Source organism: Tympanuchus pallidicinctus, unplaced genomic scaffold (genome assembly GCF_026119805.1).
Source record: "Tympanuchus pallidicinctus isolate F22 unplaced genomic scaffold, pur_lepc_1.0 scaffold22, whole genome shotgun sequence".
Taxonomy (NCBI): Eukaryota; Metazoa; Chordata; class Aves; order Galliformes; family Phasianidae; genus Tympanuchus; species Tympanuchus pallidicinctus.
In genome coordinates, this window is record NW_026294739.1 from 39,683,727 (window position 1) to 39,711,102 (window position 27,376).

The 27,376-nt window shown below is 40.9% G+C and overlaps 1 protein-coding gene across 3 annotated transcripts in view; it reads left to right on the forward strand.

Annotated features, from left to right (window-relative positions):
* NFATC3 (nuclear factor of activated T cells 3) overlaps positions 1-12,010 on the forward strand; it is a 59,750-nt gene extending 47,740 nt beyond the window's left edge. Inside the window, exons 10-11 of one of the 3 annotated variants that reach the window (XM_052685648.1) lie at positions 2,244-2,345; positions 8,673-12,010. In XM_052685648.1, the coding sequence (XP_052541608.1) occupies positions 2,244-2,345; positions 8,673-8,797 (227 nt within the window). In that variant the 3' untranslated portion in view covers positions 8,798-12,010. Of the gene's footprint in view, positions 1-2,243; positions 2,346-8,672 lie in introns of those variants that run through there. The other 2 variants (XM_052685650.1, XM_052685649.1) reach the window with 2 other exon arrangements.
* The last annotated feature ends 15,366 nt before the right edge of the window (positions 12,011-27,376 follow it).

Sequence of the window (27,376 nt, forward strand, 5' to 3'; positions counted from 1 at the left end):
CCCATAATGTTCTTTGAGGTTTACTGACACTCTTTCCATCTGCAAGTACACCAATTCACTGACCTGTCTTCTCAAATACAATCTCCTAGGTAGATGCAGCAATGCTACCAGGCCTAGGCAGTTTATACAGTCTGCTACAGACAAACTTCCTTTGCAAAGAATATAAAGAAACCCAATTGTGCTACTTACTGCAGCAGCACTGGAAACAGTCATGCATTTCATAGCTTTTGAGATCTGCTGTTCTAGAAACAGCACATCTGGTTTAAGTCTGGCTGCCCACAGCTTCTTTTCAGTTCATAGCAGTAAAACATATATGAGCTTCTGAGTAGTGCTACAAAAATACTAAGCTGCTTGACTCCTGTAGGAAGAGATCCTGAAAACCAAATGGTGGAACTCCATGAACTTCTTGGTCTGCCTGGTTCCACTCAAGAACGGGTACAACTACAGTGCATCAGATTTCTTGATTTCATTTAAATTGAGAAGCCTTCAGTTCAGTGTTACATTCTTTGCATACAAAATACATTCTAACATTATTTAAATACAGAAAACCCTCCTGGAATGTTTGCGGAATGATGAGATAGAAAGATATTTTTAATGTATGTTTGTCTGGTACGTTAAGTTCTGTCCAACTTCATTGAAAAAAAATCCATATAGTGCTATATTGTGCACTTTAAAAGGGCCTTGCTTTATGTACCGCATTTCACAAGTAGCAAGCATTGTGTGCCTGAGGCAAAGCATGCTTCACTCCAAGTGGTGCTGGCAGGAAAAGACTTGTTACACGTGTGACACCTGCAACACATCTTGTCAGGAATCTCTTAGAGTCAGAATTCAATACTGTCAATTTTGTCGGAGCACTTAAATGACTTGAAACCTTTCCATGCATTGAAATAATTAAGAAAAATTTACTCGGTCATCTTTCTCTGCTAGAGTGACAGATAATCTCTATTGTATAAACTATGACAACTTCACAGTGCAGATGCTATTGCTTAAAAGGCCTAATTAATTCCACTGTTACCCGTGGAGGCTCTGTGTGTTTATTGTCTGCTCCTTTTAAAGCCTGAGCTTGAGAAGATTCTCTGTAAAAGTTAATTTGTTTCATCCACAGGCAGTTTACTGCTCATCTCCCTGGATTCATTAAATCCCACCAGAGCCAATGGGAAAATGCTTAATATCCTGTCCTTCAAAATGTCAGTGGACATTTCTTCAAAACGCAGATCAGGCTTTCCACTTCCCCTTTAAATATGTGTAACTTTATGCTTTAAACAATTGAGCAAAAGCAGCACCAAAGTATGTAATCTGAACTGCTTGAATTTCAGGAGGGAGTGGGAATAAAGTTCTTCCCAGTAGTCATTCCTACACAGTGCTCAGAAACTACACTGGCAGAGCAGATGTGTGGCTCTGTCCAGAAGGCACCATTTAGTCAGCTTTCAGAGTAGTTCTTCAGATTGTATTAAAGTCCAGTTTACTAAAGTGTACACCACCATCTTGGAGAGAACAAAAAAGTATCCTAGTGCCATTTTTGCTGATCAAAACAGCGTAATAAACACAGTCTTGTTGCTTACATTAACAAATACATTATCCTACATTAATTTCTCCTCCAGGATCTACTTCAATGAAGTACAGTTCTCTGCTTCCTCCCTAGTTTCTCACATTGCCTCTATCTGCTAGAGCCACCTACACAGAGATAACACTTTGTTTTCCTGCACTTCTACACTTTGTGAGCCAGCTGACTGAAGAGCAATACCTTGAGCAAAACACTCAGTCTGACAAGTAAGGGGAAGCTAACAGCTGTTCACAGCAACAAATTCCTTTGTTTAAGAGATAAGAGAAATAAAAATGAAGGTTTTATTGACTAGCATTGTTTTGCCTGCCATGTTCAGCAGAGGTGCTGTCAGGAGGCGTAAGCACTACTAACTTTACCGCACCATGTAAAGCAAGTTGAGAAAACTGCAAGAGGAATACTCTAATGCAAATACTGAAAGAAGCTCATCTGGTATAAAATTAGGTAGACGTTGAAAAATATCAACATTACCTTTATGGCTCTGGCTACAAATTGAAAAACAATACAATTGACAATTTATAAATAGTTATTTATGTCAACGTATGTAGAAATTGTGGATGAAACTGGGTATTTGAAGTTAGTACTATTAAAAGAAAACTGAACGTCACTTCCTGGTTGAGTGAACTGTAACTTCTTGGTTTAGTCCAGTCAGTAGTTATGTCTGTCTTCTTCTCTGACACAGACAGTTTTATCTCTGACCTGGAATACCAGCCATCAGGTTCAACAGAGAAATGGACTCAACATTCAGCACTCATGTCCAACTCCTATGTGGAAAATCTAGAGGGTGAGTCTGCTTATGAAAATGCTTCAATGTTTAAAATTGGAGCACAAAGGAGAGGGGAAGGTGTTTTAATAGTCCTAACATATACAAGTGAAAAGCACAACGTAGTACTTCAGTATTGCATTCTGAAATAGTTGGAAATATCAGAAGTTGTGAACCAGGTGTACGCTTAATGGAGTAAAAGCCTCCACCTGAAGTATATCTAGCTGCCACAGAACTTCCTGAGTGCTGTAGAATCTAGTAGGGTAACAGAAGGATGTGAGATTTTTAAGTCTAATAAAGCCAAGGTGGTAGAATGGCCAGATCAGTTAACTGAGAAACTTGGAATGTTTCTCCTTTTTTACAAGATACAAAGTGATGTCAGTTTAACTACCAGTCTAAGTGCCAGAAATACAGATTGTATGGAAAGAATTCTAGTTGAATGTGCACTATAATTGAGAATGATCATCTGAACTTGCTTTAAGATGTTATCATCTTCTTTATTTCACATATAAACAAAATAATTATGCACTCTGACTCTTAGTAGTGATAGTGGAAATTGATAAGTAGCTTATTGGTCACATTCGTGTTTATAGTCATTTTTAAGTGTTTTTCACCTTATTACAAACATGTCTGCGGTGCCGAAGAACTGTCTTAACCCTTTAAATAAATAATGCACATGTATGTATGCATATACACACATATGTATGAACACATTTTACTTTTACCCAAATATTTTAAAGGGTGATACCTGTAAGTGCACATTCAATTGAGGACTGCTAACACTTAATGAACCTAGGTAGTCTTAATAAAACTCTTACACAATTAGCGTGTGAGCTTAAATTTACTCTCAGAACTAACTTAGTTCTGCTTTACCTGTTTGCTTGTCAGAATGTAATCAGTAAGGTAAGTAGCTACAACTCAGAGTGCCAAAGCTAGAGAATGCACTGCTGACATTTCTGGATTTTGAAACTACCTGTTGATTAGTACAGTATTACTTAGGGCTACTCTCGACTGCAACCAGCACAACTCAGAATCTAGTAGGATCTGTTGAAAGAGTTCTTGGGTGACAGAGTCATTGTAATCATAATAAAGCAAACCAAAGAACCGACGCATGCCAGCATATTTTAAGACCGAGATTGGCGAAACCTGCCTGTACGTTGACATTCAGGTCCCTTTTTACAAAGACACATACACAGAAAACCACATGCAGAGAGAAACTTGCTTATGCACACATGCTAGCATCTGAGAAACGTGGTTGGGAAAAATGGCATTTTTAAAGTTGAATAATTGATACTTCAGGTACTCGGTCTAAGAAGGAAAAATCACTGAAATACTAATGCTGTAATGGAAACTAATATTTACACATGAATGTTAGGTTCTGTATCTTAAGGAATGCCTAGCATCAGATAAGTGAGCTGTCAGTCAGTGGGATGGATGCTTATGGATCCTGCTTCCAGCTTTAAATCTGAAAGAGTATAGCTTCAGAATTACACTACTGAACGCTGAACTGCTAAAAGGAATTATAGTAGCGAGAGTGGGAAGAGGTGAAAAAGCAGAACTGCCCTGATTCCGTACAGACAGAGGTCTTGTCACCGAGCTATTTTCAAATAAAGCAGTCTTAAATTCAAAGGGGACACTTCTGTGAAAAGTTTCACAGTTCTGTTATAAGGATGATAAATGCTAAGAATGAGCATGAAATGAGCAGAGAAAAACACACTACTGCATCAGTTGTGTGCCTGCATCTTGTCCCCATCTGTCCTCCCTGATGTCAGAAAAGAATTAGATGCATACAGGTGCTGGGAGCGTTTCAGCAAAGATCAGCTAACCCACTCAGAAGTTGCATTGAATCAGCCTGGCTCTGTGGCCAGCAGAATGAATGAATGAATGAATGAATGAATGAATGAATGAATGAATGAATGAGGAAAAAGCATGGAAAAATGACAAAATGAATGGGTGCCATGGAAAGGGTAACACATAACATCATCTTGGGAAAGTAAATGCATTCACACTAAGTAGAAAAATCACATAGCAAGTCCAGTGCTAATAATTACAGTCCTTACGGCTACTTGTAGTTAAGTTTCAGAAGGGAGATGTTTCAGTACATTGTGCATGTCAGAATTTTGCACAGACCCAAAAGACCATAGAGAAAAATGCAGAAAGAATTGTTAAGCACATAAAAGTACACTGCCTCTGGAATTCCCTAGGACAGACACGTGTTGGAACCTGGTGAACACTGTGGGGACGCAGCACTATGTGTTTTTTCCTGCTTTTCCCTTGGTCTTTACTACTGCCCTTACATTAATAGTTCTTAATCTGAACTGGTTTCCTGATAGTCCTCCACAGAAGTATTTTTGGCCTATGAAAACCTGAAATGCTTGGCAACTGCTTGTTACAGAGACTGTCTTGTTCTACAGAAAGCATGGACATTGATCCCAGATTACCAGCTTCCTGCAAGGGAAAGGAGGCTGCTTGCATTATTAGCAGGAAGGCCTTTAGGGTGTAGGAATCATTTGCTGCATTCCTGTACGAAATGTTTGTCAGCACTCACAGAGATGGGGAGCTGTGGTTAAAACAGTGTAGGCAGATGTCAGTTTTTGGTTGACATTGTAGCTAAAAAGAGGATGATTACACTTCTGATCAGTGCACTGAAGACACCTGTCTCAGGGTTTACATCTAACTGTGTCTCAATAAGAAAAATTTAGTAAGATGGTAAGGTGTGCAAGATGTCTGACAAGTTATGGGTCTGGAACATAAAGTGATGTTGTAGAACTGATAAAAGAAATGGGGGGGAAGATAGACCTTGCAAATATGTAAAAGGACTGGTTTGTCTCTTTTAAGAGCTTGTTACTGCAATTTCCTCAAGACTGTTCTAAAAATTCATCCAAAACCACAACCTGTTCTTAGAAAGCACTTTCTCTTATGATATTCTTGTGTTTCATAACAAAAGATCTCCATTCTGCTCAAATCAGCTAATGCAGATAATTTTCAAAAGGTGAGAATTTCTTCTAAGAAGTTTATCAGTACAGCAGACAGGACACATCTGTATGGGAACAGCTGTAAGGATTACTCCCCCTAGCTTTGTGTCATTGCACAAATGGTGAGCAGCACAACCTAATTTTAGTTTATTTAAAAACTCTGGATTGCAAATTGCAACAGTTCAGCACATCTTCATGAATGGCCTGGCTGTTCATGCAGCTAGCAGCTGGAGCAATAGCTTTTACCAGCTGTCCCAGTGCAGGGACCAAAATGCAGTGCATTTTGAGCCATGCTGTATTTGACAATCAAGTTATTAGAACACAGTTGTCACTTTGGTAGTGGGAGAATCTGCCACATTTCAATGTGAATTACAATGTGTGCCACTGCTGTTTGTTTGTTTTAAATCTGATCCAAGATCAGCAACGTAGATTGTTAGCACACACAGGAGTATTGAATATTAGCTGGATTTCTGTAATTATTTGTATATAAAATATTTCTAATTCCTCATCTCTAGTGAGTAGAGTTCTGGGACTAGCAGTCAGATCACCAGGCATGAAACGTACAGAGGAAGCTTCATTAGGAAAAAAAGGTAGTTAAACTGAGAGCCAAGGTGCTATTCCCCATCTTAACTCTCATGAGATTGGGCTTCCTCAAAAGGACAACACAGCTGTAAGCTGCACACCATTCTTGAACCTGACAGACAGGCCACAGAACTTGAGAACACACTTGAGAGCACTGCTGCTGAATCCTGAGAGCTTAGCAGCCTTCCCCAGGAAACTTTTGTTGAAGGGAGAGAAGAAATGTTACTAAAAATAAGTGCAGGTTTAAAATAAACAAACAAACCATCATCAGCTCTGGCCTCTCTCTGGACTGACAAAACAGACTTCCTATCCCAATTTGTCACATAAGAACTTCAGTTTTGCTAGCCAGCCTTACAAGAAACCTGCATTTACACTCATGAATTTAAATGTTTCAATCACGGACAAATAAATGTTCTGGGGTAATACTGATTCTCTGTGGAGGAAGGCAATGTGTCGTGTATTTTAATACTAACTTCCGGAATACTAATTTAGTCTTAAGTGTTTTCTCAAAAATTAACACAGAAGGCAAACAGTGTGATTTTTACCTTCAGTTCTGTACATTTCTACACAGACTTCAGCTCTTCTTATTAATTACATTATTTACCTTTTAAGCTGTCTTAACTTATACTACTGCACAGTTAGACAATTGTGATTGCCTACAGGAAAGCTAGGGAGGAACTTTCTATAAGCGATAACAGAAATGGCTTTAAACTGGGAGACTGTAGATTTAGACTGGGTATCAGGAAAAAATTCTGTACAGTGAGGGTGGTGAGACACTGGACCACGTTGCCCAGAGAAGTTGTGAATACCTCCTCCACGAAGGCCTTCAAGGCCAGGCTGGAAGGGTCTTTGATCAACCTGGTCTATGGGAGGTGTCCCTGCCTATAGCAAGGAGGTTGGAATTAGATGATCTTAAAGGTTCCTTCCAACCCGATCCATTCTATGATAATGCCATGTAGATATAGCTGAGTATCATGTTTACCACCCTGAGTTGTACATATCTTCAGTGAGCTATTACAAAGGACTTCCAAGCTACCTAATTCAGCATGACTTCCATGCAGTGATAGGGTTTTGTTACTGTCATTTTTTGTTGGTTTAGGGGAAAAAAAAAAAAAAAAAAAAAAGCTTCTGAAAATCAGCCTCCTCTAGGAAATCTGCTTTCCTGATTTAAATGCCCACTCTTCCATCTGATAGCCAGCATGCTGCACAGGGACTCCCCAACTGTCCCATTCAACCCCTCCACTACTTAAAAGCATGCTGGGCACAGCAGCACAGCAGCAGCCATGTGCCTCAGCCCATGCATGTGACTCCCAGAACAGCCTCGCCTGGTTGCCTCAAACCTGGCAGCCGGGCTGCTGTGCTGCAGAAGGTCAGCATGCTTTCACCCCTGCTGTTGCCTTCTGCAGTCTGAGCTGTCTCTGAAGCAGTTTTACCATCATATGTACATAATTGATGTCACCCTAAAGACTTTGGAGTTTGCAGGCTTACCCTTACCCCTTTGTTCCTTACAGACAAACCTGTCTTAACATCAAGCTAAAAACTGCCAAAAAAAGTTCTCTAATTCCAAGATACAAAGCATGACAGAGCTATAACTCATAGATTTAAAAAGGAAAGTTAGTGTAGAAGTCGATTGTTTAAAACAAATTAACTGATAACTTTAATACTCTACATAATGAACTGTGCAGAAACTTGGCAAATAACACACCACATGACCAGCTCTTGTTCTCATGACATAAAGTCATTTCCAGAAAGTTTAATGCCATTTGGCCACACGTTATTCAGTTTGTAAACACTGTGGGAGCTACAAGGCATAGGCAGCATAGACCACTTTGTACTGATGCTGCCTACCATATATGCACATACACACTGCATATAAGATAGACTGAAACCTGAAGTAACTTGAAGTCTAATAATTTCAAAAGATAAGGATTTAGCTACGTTGCTTCTTGTTGTACCACTCATCAACATTTTAACTGAGTATTTGCAGTATTTGATTTGTGCAGCAACATCCTGTTCAACAGCATGCAGGAAATAATAGCTGTTGGGGCCCCTTAAAGCAAGCCAACAAGTGCCCTGACAGAAACTGATGGAGCATAATACTTCTAGGTGCAAAAATCATGTCCTCTTGCACTAGGAATGATCATTATTCAACAAAAGAATCATATTATATGTATGCTTAGAGAATATCCAAACAAATTCATAGCAGAGGCATTCCTAATATTACTATAATTTGGTGTACTCTATGTCTTGCAGAGTGACAGATTCTACACCTGCTGTGGCACCCAAACTGAATTGACATGCCAGTCAATATTAGTCAGTATTAATCCTCCACTGTAGAAAAACTGACTGGTTTTGTTACTGCAGCATTAGAAACATAAACATTCAGAAAACTGGCCAATTAAATAAGTATGGAGTTTTAAAAAAATAATAAAACATTAACAGCATCCAAGTTCTGAGGAAGTTCTGTAAGTAGCTTTAGAGAGCCTGGGGTTGGTAATTGTGCCAGTAGGTCTCCTGAACACAAAGCTCTAAGAAACCTGTATTAAACTGACCTGTACTGTGCCTTTTATTGACCTGGCTTTCATGAATACGCATTTGCTTGTTTTCTGCAAGCGTTATAGAGATGCTATGACATAGATTGCACTCCTGTTTAACTGTTACTGAAGTTAGTGTCCTTATTCACCCTGTTAACTTGCTGCATCACGGCTTAGCACCACAGTACTCCTTTTTAAAAGGGATGGGATGTGTTTTGAAAAGCATAAAAACAGCCTTTTTTCTTTTCTTTTTTTAGTAAATGAGATCATAGGAAGAGATATGTCACAGATCTCAGTGTCACATGGAACAACAGTGGCCACCCAGTCTCCATGTACGTGCCCTGGATCTTTGGAGACAAGAATATCTGATGGAATCCAGTAACAGATAAGCTTACAGCTAAACATACATGAAAACTTCACAGTCTCTCTGAATACTCTTCGTCCTCTTCCTCTTTAGACTTCCTGTGCTTCCAACTCTGTGGCCTTTATGAACTGGAACAGTGGATCCTTGCAAAGCCCTTTTAGTGGGTTACATTTTTGATGTAGAGACAGAGCATTTATAATTATAGTTCATCGGATGCTGTAAAGAGACTTCTTAAAATGGACACACAATCTGCGCCAGATACTTCTAACTGTTTTGGAGATACAAATAAGCTTTGCTTTTTGCATTGAAATAGAATACTTTTATATTATAAATGCTTCAAATGTGTGGAGATGTTAGTTTGCTCTTACAATATTCACAGAACTGAATGTGGAAAAAGATTTAATACACATCTTCAGTGTGCTGCTTTCCCTTAGAGATAGCGCAGTTTGTAACTGATGATTTGTTAACACCTTTTGGTCATTTTGGAAAGCCTTTAAGCTTATATTGTTTAATTTTATTTTTATTATGATCTTCCAGTGGCAGATCATACCTGTCATCTGAAGCCAATGCCATGGAAGCCATTGTGTATACAAATACTGTAGTGTTTTCTTTCTTAGAATCATAGGAAGCAAAGCCAAATGTAGATCTGCACTTGTTTATAAACTGAAAATGTTACTTGATAGGCTGCAAAAAGACCATTCCATCATGAAAGTGTTGGGATAGAAATGACATTCCAAAATTTAACTTTTATAACTTTGTGGATAATTTTCCTGTACTTTATTAGCACAGGTTCCTTGAAATAGGTTTTTCTTAGAAAGTTACATTTGTAATCAAATTTGAGAAGTAGGATTTTAGATTAAAGAACAGCAACATCAAAGCCATGTTAGATAACAGGAGAAATTTTAATATTTGCTGAGGATCCAAGTGTTCCTGGTAACCCTGCAGAATGCATTTTTCAAGTCACCAATTCAGTGGCATTCAAGTTTTCCATGCAATAAATCCTTTGACCACGTCTGTATCTTTTATGTGCTGTATGCCTCACCATGCCACTTTGAAGTCCTAAGGAGATAATGCAGCTCCTTAAACTGTTCATAAACTCAGTCTGCAAAAAAGTAATTTACTGTGAGCTAGTGAGTAAGTAGCATAACTTGTCCGTGTTGAATTGTAGATGTGTAAAGCATAAGCTACCAAAGAAATGCACCAGACTCATGGCAGCAGTACATGGTGCTGCGCCCCAAGGACATGTTTCCCTCACCAACATTATGTGATACATCTGAGACAATCTGTTTACATAATTACTAAAAGTCTCGGGCCTCTATGATTAGGCACCTAGGAGAGGATCTAAAACTGCCTGCTTAGGCCACAAACGTTCCCTCCCTCTCAAGAAATGGTCGTTTACAGAGCTTTCCTGATATGGAAAATACAGGGTACAACAATCACAGCCAAATAAGATGAGAAATATACTGAATCTCAGATGCTCAGCGGACATTTTATCAGCTAATCACACGTGGAGGATGCATCTCTGTTCTCTAGATTATCATAGGCTCGTAAAAAATTACAGTAAAATTTAAGTCTTTAAGTCAACTCCATTACCAAATTGTAACATCCATACCCATAAGAGTGAATTCAGATTCCCAGTGTTGCATTTTGCTGGAAAACTATAGAGAAGACTTCATTCACCCTTTTGCAGGCAAAGCATTACATCTACATTTAAGTCAGCATGCAAGTTCTAGGATTGAAGTAGCTATAATCACATCTTATTAATAGCTGAGTCATGTGCCTTTTTAAAAGGCCATTCACTAAGGAGGTGAAGCTGTAACTCTTGTCAGTTCCCTCCTCTTAGAGTCCACCCTAAAGCTACTGTGGTGGTGTTTCATAGTTACTTCAGACAGCTGAACACAGGGGCATGGCACGTGTGCTGGGAATCTAAGCATCCTCCTAGTGAATGTACTGTTCAGTGGTGCAAATCTGAAGAACTGAAGTAAAAGATTGGCAGGGCTGTAATCTGAAAGGTGTGATATTACACTTGTCCCTTAGTGATGGTGCTTTACTCTGTCCTCTACTCATTTGTGATCATAGATAAGGGTGACCTGCTCAGAAGTACACGTGCTTACGTTTTTGACATTAAAAAGACACCAAAAAGCCCCCATGGTAAGCTATGCAATTGTCTTCAGACTGTGTGCTGGTGGCAAGGCATGTTCCAGTTTTCAATCATTTATTGGGTCTTTTGCATTAAGCATTGTTTGTAGGAAAATTCTAACTTAAAAGCTTTTCATACCGTATGGGATTTATACTCCTTTATCCTACTGGTACAGATTCTCCTTGCAAGTTCTCCAAGTAAGTAGCTGGAATTCATACTGTACCTAAAATATAGGAGCCCATACAATACAGAGTTGCTATGCACTAAATTTTCTGATGCCTTTAAATACCTTGATGCCTGTAGACATAGATGCTTTCCTATTTAAAAATGAAATGAAAAAAATATATATATAGCTTTGGATACTAAAGCAGTTTTGTATTTGCCTTGTAAAAGCTTCAATACAAGGGTCTTAATTTTATTTTAGCTTGTGTGATAACGTAGGTAAAGACTGTTTATCTTGTATAATTTTAGTGATATAAAAAGCACACAATCTCTATTGGACTATGCAAATTTAATTAAACAGCAGAACCTGGCAACTATTGATGTTTTGTTGGCATCCACTTTCTTGCCCTGAAGTCTTTTCTCCTTCCTCTTCCAAAACTAATTTAGATTAACCTGAAGGAAAGCCTTAAAAATGGGGTTGCTTTTCTATAAGAAGGGCCAAAAGAGATCAACATTAAAAAAAAAAAAAAAAAAAAAAAAAAAAAAGGGATAATATTTTAATCAAAGGGGCAGGGAGTTTTTTGGAATTACCATAAACATGCCATCTCTGTTTCTGTAGTGAAACTTTCAGCTTGTCAGTGGAACTGCCATTCTTTTTAAACCAAAGAATGAAAAGAACATGACTGTTTTGTCCTGATACAAACAGAGCTTTGAAACTCTATTTTTGATACTCAGAATGGATGTCATTCCTTCAGGTTTGGAAATCATTCAAATTGAAGTTTTATATTTAAAAATATGGGACAATAAAGAATAAGTTCTAGATGTTTACAGAGCCTTGTATTGTAATTTCATGTACATTTTGTATTTTAAACATTTTTGTAAGTTATGATTGCAGTGCTACTTGCTGAAATAAAAGGGAAGAACTTGCATTTAGGCTCCTAAATCATAGTGTTGAAATAAATAAAAGAATGCAGATGTGGTGTCACTTATTCAAAATGCAGCCCTGACTGCAGAGTGGGGCTGTGCTCCCTCCTTGCACTGCAGTGCTAACATTGTGCTCAGACACGACAGATGAAGTGAAGAACATTTCGTACTTCCCTGTGAAGAGTGGTGATTCTGAACCAGTGCACGTGGGGCTCAGCTTAGGCCCAACAGCAGCAAACCTATACGTATTCAGCAAGTGACCAGCAGCCCTGACAGTAGCAGTTTCTACAATAACCAGTGACTTCCTATTTGCAGGTGGTTTCCACTCTGCTGATGTAAGATGATTTTCAGAGATTACTCCAGAAACTGCTGCTCAGGCATCGTAAAATGATCATAAAATCTTCATTCTTGAAAAAAAGGGGGTAATCACAGGTGAGATAAATTGTTTCAGAAATAGATGTAAAATTCCTACAGACTGTCTTGTTTTAAATATTTTCTATTAATCAAAGGTTGGCTAAATAAAGCAGTACTGATGGAAATGCCTTAAAATCTACATCCCACCTCAGTGATATTAGTGCCACTGGAAAGATTTAGTTATTTAGTACCCTTGCAGTCTGGCTGCAGGGTCTTACATTCATCTGTGAAATCCCTCTTGTGTACCTCAGTGTACTCAAGTATGCAAGTTCCAGTTCCAACTCTGAAGCAAAAGCTGTGGCCTTTGGTTACAATGCACACCTGCCCAGGAGAGATGAGGAACAGAGGTCACGCAGCCATTGCTCACATTGCACAGGGAGAACACAGACCAGTGTAGGATTAGCCTCTTATTTACAGTGCGTATCCTAACTGATCATGTTTGCCAATGGATTTTAATCTGCAAGTAGAACAGAGAGAGGTGGCCACTGTGTCAATTGCTGAAGGCAGAGTAATTATATCCGAGTTTTGCTAAATATAGGACATGGTTTTTGAAAGCTGCTCCACATGGTTTTAGTATGATCGCTCAGCATATAATTAGCATATACCAACACTAGCAGTAACCCATGGGTTGATTGTATATACTTTCCTGCCAGTTCAGATCTTCTTCCAGATGCTAATAAGCTGAAGACTGATTCACTATGATTGATAGCATCTGAAAGATGATAGGAAATGCATTCAAGCCAGGGCATGTAAAACCAAGCATGGCTAACCTGGAGTATTTGTTTCGACACTGTATCAGCTGTACTTCAGAGCAGAGATAGTGGGACATTATTCCAGGTGTCATGAAAACATCACTAATAACATGGAAAGCATTACTCTGTCATATCAAACAAGCAGAGAGAAGAAGAGCCCTGTTAAGGTCAGTCCTTTTAGAAGAGCAATCAGAACGTTTGGGACCCAAACACAAGATGAAGCGATGGCAGAAATCTCAATTATTTTAATGTAGCTCCTTTACAGCATTCCACAGCATGTTTTACCTGCTTCCGTCTACTTGTTTCCAGGCTTCTGACCCTATCTGTGCTGTCTCTCCCTGCCCAATTCACACTCAAAGCATACAGTGGTATTTAACTCCACTGTAATGAGTTAGGTGAGGGTTGAAATCAGAATTTTTCTTATCACTAAGAAATCCATAGCACATAGGGAATCTTAACCAGAAGCCACACCAAGCTGCCTGCGCCTGTTAGCAAGCCACGTTAACTACTGATCTTTTCAGCTCTCACTGAAGATGTATCCTGAAGGAGCAGTACAACAGAAGCATTTATATAAATATGTACTTAAAAAAAAAAAAAATAAAATCAAAAAACAAAATCTCATTTAAGTAAACCACATCTTTCTTCTGTTGCTGTCTGACTTAGGTTAATTTAGTCCTGACCACTTAAATCACTGCAGAAAGAGAGGCCTTTCTCCATAAGCTGTTTCTTAGAACATCTCTCAGAACTTACTTGCATACACATAGGTTGCCCTGAAATCAGTGCCTCCTGTTTATTTCCATGGAAACTACAGCAGATAACAAAGAGCACAATAAAGCTACTTGATAGAGCAAGTTCTGTTTCTCGACTTAGTCACCACTACTAGCTGTGCAGTTTTGCCAGCATGAACAAGAGCCTGCATGCTGCAATCATGAGATCCTGCACCAGCAGAGGGGACTCACTGTCACTGCTGCAGCTGCACCACCCATCACCTCGCTGTGCTCACATCTGCTGCTTGGTCTGCACAAATGTTCAGCAATCAATGAATGTCAGTGGGTGCAGTTTCCCCTACTTCAAGATACTCAGTTCTGCACTTTTGCTCCATTGCACTTTCACATCAGAGGCTATTTTGTCAGAGTGCCCCTCTGCTGCCATCCGTCACACAGCAACATGTAATGGAATATTGGTGGGAAGGCTCAACCTGTACTGCAGTACCACCAACATCTGCCTCTGACACCGTGGGCCAAAATAACGGGTTAGTCTGGAAGCATTGCCTCCTTTGTATATGGCAATCACAAAACAAGCATTTAAGAGAGGCAGAATTTGGGCTGGGCAGATAAGGGAAAAACAACAACTAAATATAATCTTAAAGTAATTGTCTGGTTTGTTTTTTAAGGCAATGTCTTGGAGCAAGATCATTAATTAACCAGTATGATCTTCTTAAATGTTGCTTTTGTAACACAGGCAAATCTTTCTCAAATCAGCAATTTGAAGCCTGAGGCTACAGGCCTCGAACGTTTATTTCAAAAGATGCTCCTGACATTACACTCATCTTACAGAAATACTCATTGTGATGCAGCAAATAAAAACGCATTGATGCTAGCCATTTCTGCATGTGAGAGCTGCAGTATCCATGAAGGTAGAAGGGAATCAGTAGGATAAAATAAAAAAGATGCACAACAGGGAAATTTGTGAAGGCTGGACAGACTGATTCACTTGGTAAGAGGGCAGGGAGCATGAGCTAAAGGGCCTGGAAAGGGTATAGGCAAGGTGGTCTGAGCAATTCAGACCGGAGTGATCTTGGCCCTTTGTATTGGGAAATTGAGTGCCAGCAGGTTATTTTCTGACATTGGTTTCTATTACATCTAACTGACAATGAGTATTTGTACCCTAGATGCCATTTACTGTAGGGCATTTTTCACCATCATTCCAGTTTTGTTTCCATTATCAAGGCAGTTCCTCCATCACTCCCCACTCGAGACTCCTTCCTACCCACCACACCTCTAACATGAAAAAAGCTACTACCAGCTTGTCCTCTTCTGTGGTTTGTGATCAACATCACGACTTTTGAAATGATAGACTGCAATCTTCTGCACCTAAAGAGGAGTCAGATAATCAAGAAAATAGCGTATGGACATGTGGTGCTGTGTATTCAGGTATCACCTGAAATAAGCAGGATGGAAAAAGGAATAATGTTCTCTCGAAAGTCCTTCTGTCAGTTCAGTGACCTGCACTAAGAGGATCTGTTCATACGTGTTCTGTCAGCCTTTAGGTGTATTCACCAGCTAAGTCTTTTTCACACTACTTTTAGAAGTCACTTCAAGTAGGAAATTCTGTGAGTATGACACATAAGAACAGATTTTTCCTGTCTTTTGACACTTGAATAAGTGCCCTCAAAGCCACTGTGCAGCCTGCTCCAGGCACAAGCATTTACAAATCTGAAGCACTTTTAGCTCACAGTAGATCTGCAGATTTCCAGTTTACTGCCATTATTTCAACATGTTCTCAACATGCTTTACAGCAGCGTCTCCAGCACACTGGTTGCTCACCCTGTACCATTTGCTTGGCCTTGTCACAGTAGCTGGATAAGGAGTGTGACTCATCAAACCAATAGGACAAATAAGGCAACTCTGAAACTGAATTAAGTGCTACTACGCGATATTTTTTCTAAGTAAGGGGGGTAGGAGGGGAAAGTTATGCCAAGAATGTCATCATTGCCATCTGACTTCACCACTGACAGCGGTTATAATGGAAAAGTTGCACAAACAATGAAGGTAATGAACAATCTAACACCAGCCAAGAACCGGGCTGAATGCCATGGGGGTTTGGAGACACGGATGTGCATTTGGTGGCTGGGAGCACGGTTTCACTGGGACTCTGAAATGCTGACTGACTGAGCCTAGCCCCTTTGGAAATAATCCAGCTGCTAAAATGATACTGGAGACCAATGGCGTTTCCTTAGCTAGAAAGAATACAGAGCACACGTACAAAAAAGATTTAGGTTACTGAGCAGGTCTGTCTTCAATTGCAGTCTTCCACTGCTACAAAAGGTAACCTCAACTTCTGCCTAGCATCAGAGAACAGAAAAACCCTTCACAAATACCTTTGTGATACTTCCTAGATATTAAAGTTGTACAAAATATCCCTTAGATAAGCTAGAGTTAAATGTATCACTGGCCAAGCATAGCATGCTCTAATATTTATTATTCAATTTTTGTGTCATTTTTACCCTTTCTTTTTGATTCCCTCTGCAGACACTGTGCCTTCACTGTTATGTATCACTTGCAATGTATCGCAGTATATATTTTTTCCCCTCCCTAAACAGTACATGAACCCTTAGCAATTTGAATAGCTTTCAGGCTAGTTCAATTAAAAGGGATTCTATCATTTGCAACAAAAAGATTGCTTTTGGTTGGAGGACCACAGTCTAAATACAGTACAATACTGGACAACATTAAATATTTAAATAGGGACTAAGTCATAAACAAAGAAGTGAAAATGAGAAAGGAGATTACACATCTTCCCACTCAGCTTGTAAGATACATTGTAACTTCACAACCTTTGCCTTTACCCAAAATCTACACCAAAAGCTCACTCAGCACAGAATGCCATTTTGCAGACATCAAGAATCTGCTGCAGATGGGCTCAAGTGATCAGACCAAACTGGTGGTTGGGCGCCACAAAAATGCTCAGAAGTGAAGTTGAAAGAAACACATTGCTGAGATGCACAGAGCTTGTTTGTTGAGCTGTTCTAAAAGCGTATCTCAAACACCTTTGTTTAAAACAGGCAGGTACCTCCAGATCTTTGGTGCTGCTGGCACTCGGATGGATAAAACCAATACGACTTATTTCTGACTTCTTTGATTATTTTTGCTGCTGTTGCCTTTTTTCTTTTGGTAATAAAGACAAAATGCAGATGGGGTGTAGAGAGGATGGTAAAACATTCAATCAACTTAGAGATCCCCTCTTTTTGCCACGTGTTCTAATGACCCATGCCTGGGAAGATCATGGAACAGATCCTCCTGGACAACATGCTGGTTCACATAAAGAATGAGCATGTGATCCGAGACAGCCAGCACAGCTTCACCAAAGGAAGGTCATGCCTGACTAATCTTGTGGCCTTCTATGATGGAGTGACGGCATTGGTGGACAAAGGGAAGGCGACCGATGTCATTTACCTGGACCTGAGCAAGGCCTTTGACATGGTCCCCACCACATCCTCATCTCCAAATTGGAGGGAAGTGGATTTGATGGGTGGACGACACGGTGGATAAGCAATTGGTTGAAGGGCCGCAGACAGAGGGTGGTGGTCAATGGCTCCTTGTCCAGGTGGAGGCCGGTAGCAAGTGGTGTCCCCCAAGGGTCTGTCTTGGGACCGGTGCTCTTTAACATCTTTATTAATGACATCGATGAGGGAATTGAGTGCACCCTCAGCAAGTTTGCTGACGACACCAAGCTGAGTGGTGCGGTTGATACGGTGGAAGGAAGGGATGCCATTCAGAGGGACCTCGACAGGCTAGAGGGCTGGGCTCTGGTGAACCTAATGAGGTTCAACACGGCAAAGTGCAAGGTTTTGCATTTGGGCCGGAAGAACCCCAGGCACCCGTACAGGCTGGGAGGAGTGGGCCTTGAGAGCAGCTCGGCAGAGAAGGACCTCGGGGTCCTGATGGACGAGAGACTGAACATGAGCCAGCAGTGCGCTCTGGCAGCTCGAAAGGCAAATGGGATCCTGGGCTCCATCAGGAGAGGTGGTCAGCAGGGAGAGGGAGGTGATTGTCCCTCTCTACTCGGCTCTTGTGAGGCCCCATCTGGAGTACTGTGTCCAGGTGTGGAGCCCTCAGTACAAGAAAGACATTGAGATTTTGGAAAGGGTCCAGAGGAGGGCGACTAAGATTGATCAAGGGGCTGGAGCACCTCCCCTATGAGGACAGGCTGAGGGAGTTGGGCTTGTTCAGCCTGGAGAAGAGAAGGCTGTGGGGTGACCTCATTGCAGCCTATCAATACCTGAAGGGAACCTACACCCAGGAGGGGAGTAAACTCTTCAAAAGGGCTGACAATAGCAGGACTAGGGGAAATGGATCCAAGTTGAAAGAGGGAAGATTTAGGTTGGATGTTAGGGGGAAGTTCTTTACAAGGAGAGTAGTTAGGCCCTGGAACGGGCTGCCCAGGGAGGTTGTGGATGCCCCGTCCTTGGACGTGTTCAAGGCCAGGTTGGACAGGGTCCTGGGCAACCTGATCTGAATGTGTACGTTTGGTGGCCCTGCTAGGCAGGGGGGTAGGAACTACATGATCCTTGAGGTCCCTTCCAACCCGGGTGATTCTGTGACCCCTAAGAAAAGTCAGGGGTAAGAAACAAAAGTTCACGGTGACATACAGCTCTCCTCCCTTCTTCCAGAAGCTCACAACATTTAACTGAAGTCCCCTTTGCGTAGGGAAGGTGGTGTGAGTGCTCAAGAAGCACAGGTCTGAATTACGTTTTGTGAGATTTCTCAAGGCACAGACAGCATAAGGCGAGAAGTTTATAGCACACTGGGCTTTAGCCAAGAGGTAAATCCAGGATCACGTGGAGTGGGAATGATTTCTCACCTCTTGTGTATTTTGAGTCACTCCATTCTCAGTATGACCCCCCGCCACATAAGGTAAGTGAGAACAGAAGACGAAGTTGCACATGTAGAGAGGACATGGGAAAAGAGCTTTGGTCTGCCTGCACTGAACTGATCAGGAGGTTTGCAGTTTGTTTAGCACCCCTCTGTACCAAGCTCTAGTAAAGTCATTACTGCTTCTAGTAAAGTCATTACTGCTTCTAGTAAAGTCATTACTGCACTACTACTTAACTGGAAGTAAACCAAACTACCTTGGTTTACTTCAGTTAACCAAGGACTGGCCTATCTTTTACCTTTTCCTGAAGAAAGACAAAACAAAACCAAAAAACCACAGTGATAGAAAATAACCTTTTAGCCTTTCCCAGAAGATACTAATGAAACAATGTCATCAAAACGTGTCCTTTCCAACTGAAACAAAGGGAAGTCTGGACTTCTGGTGCTGCTGCTAATACAGTAATCACCTATGCTTAATCACAGAACTAAACAAAACAAAAAAATGAAGGAGCTTGGTGGAAATTTGTTTTTACAAGAAAGAAAATGCTGTGAAGTATATAAACAGGAAAAGGTTGGAAATCTGCTACTGCAAAGGGGTGGGCAGTGTGTGGTCTGTATCAAGAGTGAGTAATGAGCAGTGTCAGATGGTAGCTTGCTGTTTTCCACTGTGCAGACAAACTGAGTACAGGCCTCAATAAAACTGCGCTCTGTGCTGTCCATCAGAGAACGAGGAGAGAGTTTAATACTTCAGAGAAGAAAAGGAATGGTTTAGTAAAAGAACTGATACTTAATACGTGGAGGCATATTCAAACCAGCAGGATGGTCAGACTGTCTCCACAAGAAGAGTGTGTGGAAGCAGGGGGATAGCAAGAGAGATTTAACTGATACAAACCCCCAAAGACTTGAAAAGAGAATACTGGCTGTAAAACCTAAAGGTACTCAATCAAAAAGGAAGAAAAGAAAGGCTAAACTCTTCAGCAGCTCTTACCAGAAGGGGAAGGAGCCAAGTGCACAAAAGAAGAGCTAACTTTCATAGTAGACTAAACCTGAACTTATTTACTTCCTTCTATACTTAAAAAAGTGCTTTGCTTTTGAGCATTATTATTAAGCTCTATGTTGACAGTCTAAATCCCACTTAGCTCAGGATAGTTAAAGCAACCTGTATATAGCTGCCAGACAGTCCCTGCCCTGGCACAAGCTGTGTCTGTCAACTGAGACTTCAGAACACTTCAGTGAGTAACGTAGGTCCCCATTTCTGTTAGTTTCAACCAAGCGTGTGGAAAAAGATGCTTCCCATTCAGTCAGTGCTGCTCAGGGAAGAGCTGATAATCTGGGCCAGAGAGCAAAAATAACTACTAGTCATACTGGAGGCTCTATGGGGGGCAGTCAGTTACTGGGTACGTACTTGAACCCCAAGGCTGACATGGCAGAGCATTGGAATATTGAATAAACTTGGGTGAAGTGGAGAGATATGTCTTAGGATTTGCCATATTTTCAGTACTGCTGTATCTTAGACTGTTTGTCCTATAATTCCGAATTTAAATCACTTTTCATTACAATTTTTTTCAAATATATGCAAAATAAATAAATCATGCAAGTCATAGTGGTTGTCAGAAGACAACCACCACTAAGACAGAAAGCAGTATTTAATAGTAACCATAGGAAGTCAGACATTACAAAATATCATAGCTAGCTGAAATACAGAACAGTTTCAAGTAGGTGTGACATCATCACCTGAATTGTGTAGAACACTAAGGTAAATTGTTCTCTTAAGTAGTATCAAGCAATCATCATCTGAATTCCATCAGGCTATTTTCCACTGTATCCCACAGAGATAACATAAAATCTCTGAAGTACTGTAATGCTCAATTCCAAGAACTCAATGGTTGGCATTTCAGGTCACGTATATAAAGCAATTTAGAGCCTTATCAGTTATGACACGCACTTCAACAGCCTCAGTATTTGTCAGCGTACCACATATCCCTCATGAGTTGTTTCATCACCTATCTTTCCCGTAACTCAAACTTTTAACTGCTCACAGCTTCATGAAGGATCTCTCTGCCATTCCAGATAGATTCAGCATTTAAAGTCAGTCTAAAAACCCAAGGAAATTTAAGGCTTGAATGAAAAGTTAATCACTTTTTTTTGTCCCCCTTTCCCTTATGCCACCTAGTAATCCATATCAGATTCCATTTAGGAGAGGAAAAGGACCAGAGACACAGACCCTCCCTGTTACAAACCCTAATTCAAGAACCAGCATTAGACACGTTCAAATGATGCACTGGCCACGAGTCCCCAGCTCTCCCTGCACCCACCAAGCAAGCTATTGCACAGCAAATGTGTGGGGATGAACTAAGCTGGGGGAAAAACACGGCTACTCAAGCACTTACATTATCTGCATCATAGATCTACAGTGACAGTAATGACTCCTGCCTGCAGGTAGAGCTGTTTGTATTATCTCACTCCATTCTGTTGCTGTTATTTTGTATCTACAGTTTTCTTTCTCAGCTCTAATTTTTTTTTCTTTTGCTGTCACTGGAAGATACTCAGGTTTAGCTAATGCCTTATTCACATCCCATCAGCACATTCACTTCAGTAACAGATGGTGACTGATGAACCCTAGAAACTTTTAACATGTGCTTCTCTTGTCAGTTCCATTCATTTAAAATTAATCAATAATTTATACATAAACAATTCAATGTTCCTGGTATTGTTCCTCCATCAGCACAGAACCATCCAAAACACAGGAAAAAAGTGCCTCAAACACGGGGCACAAGTAACTGCCCCATCTCCCCACCACAACAGCTTCTACCTGAAAGGCTGCCTTACACAAACGGTTGTTTTGATAGGACAAAAAACACAACCAGGGAAAGGACCACATGAAGGTGCATTTCTGAAGGGCAGCATTACCATTTTCAGAGCAGATCCCTGGTATCCCAAAATTTACCACATGCAGGTCCCATAAGGTGAGACAAAAGAACATCCACAGCATAGCACTGCAGAGTTTCGCATGGAGTAAATCTCCCTTATGAAGAAACAAGAAACTAAAGGGCCTGGATTCAGAGGCACAGCCAGGTACAGCTGAGGATTCAGTGTGGATTTTTAAGAAGAAAAGCCATTCTGAAAGAGAAACAGAGACAAACAGCCTTGTCCTTCCGGATCAGGGTTTCCTGCTATCACGGGGTTAAGAGGAAATCTTTGCTTGCTCAGTGTTGGGACTGCTTAAATTATTTTCTCTAAAGCCTGCATAATTAAGGCTGGCCTCAGTTGGCCCTCCAGCAACTCCTGTAGCCACTCCACTGGTTTCACACAGCTGGAGCAGTGTTTACAACATTTGAAAAGCTGAGCTCTTCTCAGAACATGGTGGGTGGGCTGGAACAGTAGGCACAGAGTGTGCTCACACTGCACAGCAGCAAGCTGCAGACTCACCAGCACTGACACCAGCTCTGCTCTGAGCTGGTTACAAATATCTAAAAGCCAAACTACGTGCCTCAGTTTGTCAGACATCCCTTGATACTCTCTATAAATATCTTCCCATCAGCAGTCCTCCCAGAAATGTCCATTAGATCACTCTTACAACAGCACAGAAAGGATTAATTATAAAGCTCCACATTAGTAATCTTTCAGCGAATGCTACAGTAAGATAAACGCAAATGCATTTTTTGAAAAGGAGGAACATTTTCCCATCATGAAGAATTATCAAGAGAACATTATCTTCAATATTTTAATACATATGAGTCAAAAGATTACGTGTGTGGTTTGACATTTGGCCAGAAATTGACTGCATTTGCCTAGAAAGCATGTTTTAGGAATAGCTGTGCGTGCCTGTAAATGAAAGCCTGAACAATTAATGCAGGGGAAAAACCTCAAGAAATTGAGGGAAAAAAATCACAAGTTTGTATTCAAGATGATATTCAGTGAGATATTGCATGACAAAACTCTTGATGACCATGTAAACCAAGGTAATCCTGAACTAAATGTGATGCTTCAAACATACCCAACTTCTAAAACAAAAACAAGCTGAGCTCATTTTGCAAATGAAGCTTAGATTTGGGGAATGTCATAGGAAACCCAGGCCATAATGCCTCTTGCTTTGAGCAGAAAGCTGGTCTAGCCTGCTTGTGCAATCCATTTGGAGAAAGGTTGAAGAAAATCATGCAACAGTTAATGATAGTAACCTCTGCATAGCAAGCAGGTTTATAAGAGCCCACTGTACAGAAGCAGGATATACAAAGAACAGGTCAGAGAAAGGCAAGATCCTTATATATGAAGCAGCCCGGGGCTGTGCCACAATAAGTTCTGCAAACACAGTTTGAGGAGATACCTGTAGGCATCAAAGCTAGGACAAAAGCTTTCCCTTCACAGCAGTTCTAGTATAGCATCCTTGGTATAAGTTGCCACTTCAATTTTCGTGTCTAAACAAACAAACCAATGACCTGATTACTCCTTTTAGTACTGAAAAGCTACCTCAGTGACAGAGCAGTTCAGGCTGTCTTCCACATCCTTCATGGTCAGCTATTTGCAAGCCAATTGGTGAGGAATCCATTGCAATCCATTGGTGAGGAATAGAACACATTAAGTTCTAGATCTTAGATTTCATTTGTCATTTCTGAAAGACACCTTCTAAACCTATGAAATTTGATAGAAGCGATTGAAGAGTAGCAAGTATGAAGCGTTATGTAATTCCTAAAGGATGCCAGCAGAATCTGAGAGAAAAGAATGAGTGACTGGTGATCTAACATTGCATCTTCCAGAGAAGCAGATTCTCATAGCAGTTACTCTTCTGCACAGCTACTCACTCACATTGCACACCGAACAACATGCATCTGCAAAGCACCATTTGTTGCTTATGTCAAGAAAATTACTGAAAAGCTCATCTCTTCACTATCATTGCTCACCAGTTCATTTGGAGCACTAAGAACAGAGTGTTTTTAATAAAGCTTAAAAACAGCCTATGTTTCATGTGGGCAAAAAACAAAAATGAATGATAAACCACAGTCTTATTTTTCCTGGGTACTCTGAACAATAGAGAAAAACATTCAAGTGTGGGGGGGAGGGCAGTGGTTTAGAGCATTCAGGGAAAAATGCAAGTCCTCTTACACAAAGAGTTCATAGAGTTCAAGTTTTAGTGGCACAGTCTGTTAAACAGCAACCATACCCATGTATTTTGTACAAGCTTTATACCTATAGCTGATGTGAGACAGCACTTCTGGAGTTTAGTAACAATAGACAGGAATAAGAAGAATTTCTGCTGAGACCTATTGTGCTTGCCAAATAGAATTCAGAAGTTACTTATTAATTGTAACAGCTTTTGTAAAGAATTTCTGACTCAAATAGCAGTGTTATAAATTTAAGGCTGCTTAGATCCAAGGCTGTCTGGTTCTTTACCAGCTCCATAATTATACCTCAAGCAAACAGTGCTTTTACAGTGACCTCAATACAAATACTACATGTTCCCTCTTGCTAAATAAGCTTTGTTATGCAGCTATGAAAACTGCAGAGCTGGCACAAGAAAAGTGATTCCTTGGCCCTTTCTTTGTACTCCAAATACAATTTCCCATTCTGTATCTAAAGTCTAAACTTTCTTTTATGCTCAATGACAGACACATAACCAAAAAGTCACGATCACGTTCCCAGCAATCTTTCCCCAACTTGGTTTATCTGGAGTGCCTCAAAACATCTAGAGCACATTATTTTGTAATCACTTGTCATTGCAGCTCACGAGACCAGCAACATGAGCAGAACCACCTCTGTCCTGTAACCACATCTCTGTCTGCCCAGCTTCTTGACTGAATACCACACAGTGCTGCTGAGGCCGTGGTGCTAACCATTCCAGAGCTACCTGCTCAGCGATAGGCAGCTGAATCTATTCACTTTGCTGCACTTTTCTCCTCACCTTCACTGCTTCAGTTATCCCCAAAAGAGTCTCTTAGCAGTAATGCCCTCAGCCTCCACCACATCCCATCCTACCCAGAGTATTTGCTAAGGCTGCAGACGGCGTCCTCAGCATATTCCTAACCTGCTTTTCCTGTTCAAAACAGGTCAGGAAAAAAATCACAGCACTTTCTAAATCCTTAGAAGGCAGATGCTAATCTCTGTATCATTAGTCAAACTAGTCTAGTCCTTAGAGCTTCAAAAGACACAGTATACAGAACTGAACTTCCCCTTGACTGAAAGGCCTGAGGTCCACTTTAATTGCAAGTTGCTACACTGTAACGTCACCATTCTCATTCCTCAGACTTGCCGTATTTAAAAACAGAGAACAGCTGCGAGATCTCCTGGTGCCAGTGACCAGAATAGGAAGAAAACCCTCAATATTGTTGCCACTGCATCCCAAGTTTCCCCTCAGTGTTAGCATACTGACACCGTGTGATGCCATCAGCAGCGCCTAGTGTCTCATGAAGACACTGCCACACTGTAATCTCTCACTCCCCAATCTCTTTTGGCTGAACAAAGAGATTAAGCTCAGAGATAAGCAGAAGTTGCATTTCCTTGAACACATGGAAGCTGCCATTACTGTAAGTTTTTCCCTCTTTACAAGCAAGAGAGGTGGCCAATTATTCAGAGGACTGTGAGCAGGTATAACTAACCACTTACTGCTTGCTCAGGATGTCTGCAGATCATCATCTGGCCTGCTTTTCAGGTTGCATTACCAATATGATGCCCATGAATTGATAAGTCATTTTAGGAGGATTTAAGAGGTAAATACTACACAATTGTAAGTGGAAAGTGTAAATACTACAGCATTACAAGTGATCTTGCAACTTTATACTCAAGCACAGATTACATCACTAAGAAAAAGCTAAGCAAAATTGTCAAAAATGGATATTTAAAAATTAATGCTGTTGTTACAACTAATATTAAATGTGATTTGTGTGGATTTTCTCAGTAAAATTATGGTGGTAGAAGGATGCATTTCATTAAACAGAAGACAGACCCACCAAGCCCAATGAGAATAAGACCCATGCTTCAGAGCATGTTTAAGAACTCACTGGATTAAGTTACAGCAAAATACGTTAGACTTCAGAGGAGACCCAGTCTGTCCCTTCCTCACTTCACCCCTCATGCCCTGACTGCAGACCAGGGAGCACCTGCAGCCAGCTCACCTCTTCCTTCAGTTCAGTTACACCTTGCTTATGCTGTTCTCCCACAGCCAGTCTGTATCTGCCATCCACAAAGATGGATTTAGGAAGACACGGCCCTATCAGCAAATAGTGCAGAAAATGTTTGGAAAAGCATTCATGTAAGGAAAAGTAAGACCTAAGCACTAGCTTTTGATGTAACAAAAAGAGGTAAGTTCTCTTGCTACTCCATAGCATGGAAATATGCTCTCTTCATCCTGTTCTCACATACTTTTATATACTTTTCTTTTAAAAACACTCAGAGTAAAGCTTTTGAAGCTCTATACACACAAGCATTTTCTAAAAGCTACATTTACATCCATTTGAAGTGTTCCAAGTTGTTTTTCAAGTGAAGATACGCATTAAAAAAAAAAACAAAAACAAAAAAAAACCATTAACTTTCCTCCCCACCAAGCAGAAAATTTAGTGCTCATGACAAGTGACCGTTAAAAGCAAAAGTCTCGAGATATGGGAAGCAGGAGAGCAACACTAAAAACCTGTCCTGTTTTTTATGACCATCACCATCCCCTACAAACAGGAAGGAAGTCAACTCTTTGAAAGGGTAGATAACAGCAGGACAAGGGGAAATGGTTTTTAAGTCGAAGGAGGGAAAATTTAGGTTGGATGTCAGAGGGAAGTTCTGTCCTATGAGAGTGGTGAGGTGCTGGAACAGCTGCCCAGAGAGGCTGTGATGCCCCGTCCATCCCTGGAGGCGTTCAAGGCCAGGTTGGATGGGGCCCTGGGCAGCCTGGGCTGCTATGATATGTGGAGGTTGGTGGCCCTGCGTGTGGCAGGGGGTTGGAGCTTCGTGATCCTTGAGGTCCCTTCCACCCCTGGCCATTCTGTGATTCTGTGACCTTTCTTTCTACATGATGTACATACTGTCCTCTGAGTAATTAGTGTACACAAGATCCTCACCAGAATTTATGAATACTGTCAGTTCATAGTGGTTATTCCCTCTGGTTGAGCAGTTTTGCACATTTTTAAACATCCCTGTCAAACCACTGTAGGCAGAAAACATTTAAAATAATTAAGAAACTAAGAACAACAAAAAACAGGTACAAACTAAAAAAATAAAAAAATGTAAAAAAATCTGGTTTTTTTTGTGAACTTAATGACCTCGGACTGCAGGAGCAGCAGACACGGGTGGCACATCGCCATTTGCACGTCGCTCCCGCTGCAGCCGCTATCGACGCTCTCGCACGTCACGCGCGCCGCTCGCACAGCCGGTGGGAGGGCGCCCCCTAGCGGCAACACGGCTCATTGCAGGCAGCGAACAAAGGAATGGGCCGGCTTAACGAAGCGCCCAGCTAAAACCCACTGAAGCAGCTGAGAAACCTCGAGGCTCCTGTCGCTAGGCAGACCTTGACACAGATGAGGAGAGATTTCTGCTTTAGGGCTTTTCCACCATTAGGTACAGCCAACTCCTAGGAGATGCTGTATCAGCCCCAAAAGTTATTAGCACGGACTTTGCCAAACACACATCTCTA